This window comes from Cotesia glomerata, linkage group LG3, assembly GCF_020080835.1.
Source record: "Cotesia glomerata isolate CgM1 linkage group LG3, MPM_Cglom_v2.3, whole genome shotgun sequence".
Taxonomy (NCBI): domain Eukaryota; kingdom Metazoa; phylum Arthropoda; class Insecta; order Hymenoptera; family Braconidae; genus Cotesia; species Cotesia glomerata.
Window position 1 is genome coordinate 13,417,678 of NC_058160.1, and position 4,488 is coordinate 13,422,165.

A 4,488-nucleotide genomic window follows, 5' to 3' on the forward strand; every position below is an offset into this window, starting at 1 on the left:
TCATACATGCATACATGTATATCATGAACGCATAATTTTTTATATAAATATTCTGCGATTACTTCCTTGACTTACAGAAGAAGTTTGAATCTCACACTTTGCATATCTCAGTCAGAAAAGTTTCAATCTCACACTTAGCGCATATCATATAATATAAAAAGTTTGATTTAATAATTGCTAGTGATTTATACTAGTATTAAGTTGTATTTGCGAATTTTTTGCAATTTTTTTTGCATTTTTTTTTGCAAATTTTTTTGCAAAAATTTTTTTTTTTTGCAAATATGTCTCAACAAATTATAGAAGCTATTCGCAGCTTGGTGGATACAGTGTCCCAATCTTATAACGATTTAAAATCGAACCCAGTGAGTGCTGAACAATGTGATCGGTGTTTTAATGTTTGTCAGGATACTATTAACTACTTTAATACTATTTTATTAGATCCTCAGACAAGTGTGCATGTAAAACGCAGTGTTAGAACACAGATTACCCTCCTGCATTGGTTTAGTGAACAGTTTTTGCTATTGAGTGGTCAGGTTGTGGGTGGGGATTTAAATCAACAAAATAATTCTATTAAATGGCAAGATCTTGGAAATGCCTTTTCAAACAACATTAAGACTGGTGCGGTAATCAACCGTACTCACAAAAATGTGGGGGAATTTTTTACTTTTTCTGAGAATATTGTTTGTGCAAAAGTTCAAGAGATGTTAAACAAAGTAAATAGTTTAAAAATTAATGTTGAATTTTTTGGTAAATTTGAGATTCCAACCACCAATCGAGAAGAAGTAAAATCTTTCGTTACACAAAGTCGCGAAATATTAGCATCTACAGATATTGCTGACTGGTATAAAAATCACGTGACCAATGCCTTGATAAGAAAAATCGAAGAATTCTGTCAAGAAAAATCTGGATGGCGTTTATCAGAAATTTCAAATTTAGTAGTAACGATGTCAAAATATCAACCCCTTCATGCTGGAATTTCAACTTGGGTGAGGATACCTCAGAAGATAATCAACAGACATGCAGTTTTGAATATTGAAAACTTTGATGAATACTGCTTCCTCTGGTGTGTTGTAGCTGCTATTCACCCTCCAAGGACGAGTCACAGAGAGAGAACTACTTCTTATCCACATTTTAGTGAGGTACTTAAATACGACGGTATTAATTTTCCTATTCAAATTAGAGATATTGCAAAATTTGAAAAAATGAACAATTTATCTATTAATGTATACGGCTTAGAATCTGATTTCTCTAGTGAAAAATCCGATAAGAAATCTGATGAATGTGTAATAATTCCGGTGTATTTAAGTAAGTCTATAAATTCTGATATAAAAACCATTCACCTTTTAGCAGTACAAAGTAATATAAATTTAAATACGAAAAGCGATGATTATAACGATTATAAACCGATTTATCATTTTGCATTAATTAATAATTTATCAGCTTTAGTAACAAGTAGTTTAACAAAATCACGCAAACAACATTTCTTTTGTGATCGATGCTTAAATCATTTTAAAATTAGAGAATCTTTTGAACGTCATAGAGAAGATTGTTTTAAAATTAATAAAGTTCACATGGTATTTCCAACAGAGGAAAATAAAATATTAAATGCATTTTACCGCTTTTGTAATTATGATAATAAATTATCGAGATTTGAAATTAATCGTTCAGAAAATTGCATTGACTGGTTTGTGGGTAAACTTAAAAATTTTGCAATTGAAGTAGATTCATATTTAAAAAATCCAATACCTATGAAACCTTTGACTAAACAACAATTAGAAGAACATAAACAGGCAAATATTTGTTATATTTGCGAAAAAAAAATTATAAATTCTCAAGACAAATGTTACGATCATAATCATTTTACGGGATATTACAGAGGACCTGCTCATTTATCGTGTAATTTAAATTATAAAAAATCCCATACAATACCGATAGTTTTTCATAATATGTCTGGTTATGACTCGCATTTTATAATAAAATCTTTAGCTCAAAATTTCAAAGGTAAAATTGATTTATTACCAATCAATAAAGATCGTTATATTTCTTTTACTAAGCATGTTGAAAAAACATGCGTTAATCTAAGATTCATAGACTCATTTAAATTTATGGCTTCTAGTCTAGATAAATTAGCATCGAACTTAAAAGAAGATGATAAAAAGATAACAAAACTTCATTATAATGATCTTGAAAAATTTAGATTAGTCATTAGAAAGGGAGTATTCCCGTATGAATATATAACATCGATAGATAAACTCAATGATACAAAATTACCTGAGAGGAAGCATTTTTATTCGAAATTATCCAACAGTAATGTAACCAAAAAAAATTACGCATTCGCTCAATTAATCTGGAAAGAATTTAATATAAAAACATTAGGAGAGTATTCTGATTTATATCTTAAAACTGATGTTCTTTTATTAGCTGATATATTTGAAAACTTTAGAAGTAATTGTTTAAAAACTTATCGCTTAGATCCTTTACACTACTATACAGTGCCAGGGTTAGCTTTTGATGCAATGTTAAAGTATACTGGTGTTGAGTTGGAATTATTAACTGATTCGGAAATGATGCTATTCATTGAAAAAGGTGTCAGAGGTGGTGTTTCTCAGTGTACAAATAGATATGCATTAGCAAATAATAGATATATGGGTGATAATTTTGATTCAAATAAACCAGAATCCTATTTAATGTATTTTGATGTTAATAATTTGTATGGTGCATCTATGAGTATGCCTTTACCAACAGGCTCATTTGAATGGGTTGAATTAAATTTCGATATAACTCAGGAAATTAATAAATTTTTGAATAATACCGAAGGTTTTGGCTATATACTTGAAGTTGATCTAAAATATCCGGAGGAATTATATGATCTACATAAAGATTTACCTTTATGTCCTGAACACTTTTTACCTCCAGACAGCAAACATACAAAATTAGCAACTACTTTGTATGATAAAAAAGAGTATGTAATACACTATAGAAATTTAAAACAATGTTTAGACTTGGGATTAAAATTAACAAAAGTACACCGAATTTTAAAGTTTAGAGAGTCGCCATGGTTAAAACCGTATAAAGATAAGAATACAGATTGTAGAAAGGCTGCAAAAAATGAATTTGAAAAAGATTTTTATAAATTAATGAATAATGCAGTTTTTGGTAAGACTATAGAAAATGTTAGAAAATATAAAGATGTTAGAATAGTTACAAGATGGACTGGTAGATATGGTGCTTCTGATATGATTTGTAAACCAAATTTCCATAGTCTTACAGTTTTTGATGAAAATATGATTATTATTGAAATGAAATGTGCTGAAGTTAATTTTAATAAACCAATCTACGCTGGTTTTTGTATTTTAGATATGTCAAAAACTTATATATACGATTTTCACTATAATTATGTAAAGAAAAATTTTAAAAATGACGATTCTAAATTAATGTATACAGATACAGATAGTCTAATTTATCACTTTACTGTACCTAATATATATGAAATCATCAAACGTGATATTGCAAAGTTTGATACCTCTGACTATCCACCAGATAATATTTACAATATTCCATTAGTAAATAAAAAAGTTTTAGGATTAATGAAAGATGAAAACAACGGTAAAATTATGTCGGAATTTGTTGGATTAAGAGCAAAACTTTACGCTTTTCAAATATATAAATCTAAAGAAGATCAAATTCAAATGTATGAATCTGATGAAGAAGTTAAAGATGATACGGTTAAAATGCGAGCAAAAGGAGTCAAGAAATCAACTTTGCGAACTATAACATTTGATGATTATAAACAATGTCTATTCGATAATATAAAAGTAAAAAAAGATGAATATGTTATAAAAAGTAGAAATCATGAAGTTAATACACTTCTTCAAACGAAATTAGCTTTAAGTTGGGAAGACGATAAACGTCAACTTCTCATAAATAGTACAGACACTTTACCTTGGGGGTTATGAAATACCAAGTTCAGAAAAGATGCCAATATTGAAAACAACAACAACTAATAAAAGACCAAGATTATTGTAAAGTAAGTTTTTAAGTAATTAGAAAAAAAATTAATATAATATTTTTGTAATAGGATTTGGATATTTTAAATAAAAAAAAATATTTTTTCTGTAAATTTTTTTATGTATATTTTTTTAAGTATAATTTTTTAAGAATACATACAAGTAGATTTTTTTAACATGAATTGAATTAAATTTATATTTTATCCTTGATTATAAAGGTTTAATAAGAAATTCAAACTTGTGATAAGCTGTTCCGAAATAATTCAAGTAAAGTTCTCCTGCTGAGGCCAAATCGATCAGAGAAGTTAACTGATCTTCATCATCAATGAGCTTCCGGTTGGTTCGATTCGGGAAGAAGATTGAAAACTCGTTTTCCACAATTCCCAAAATTTTTGGTCCATATTTTGTGTTGACTTTCTTAATTTCCGTGATTTGATAAATCTTGTTCAGTTGCAGTTCTTCAAACTTTTTAGTTGGTAAA

At 28.1% G+C, this 4,488-nt stretch overlaps 1 protein-coding gene across 1 annotated transcript; it reads left to right on the top strand.

Annotated features, from left to right (window-relative positions):
- The first annotated feature begins 281 nt into the window (after nucleotides 1–281).
- LOC123261350 lies at nucleotides 282–3,956 on the top strand. The gene is made up of 4 exons (XM_044722941.1): nucleotides 282–1,305; nucleotides 1,669–1,896; nucleotides 2,002–3,156; nucleotides 3,445–3,956. Exons 1-4 carry the CDS (start codon nucleotides 282–284, stop codon nucleotides 3,954–3,956), a joined length of 2,919 nt encoding a protein of 972 aa, XP_044578876.1.
- The last annotated feature ends 532 nt before the right edge of the window (nucleotides 3,957–4,488 follow it).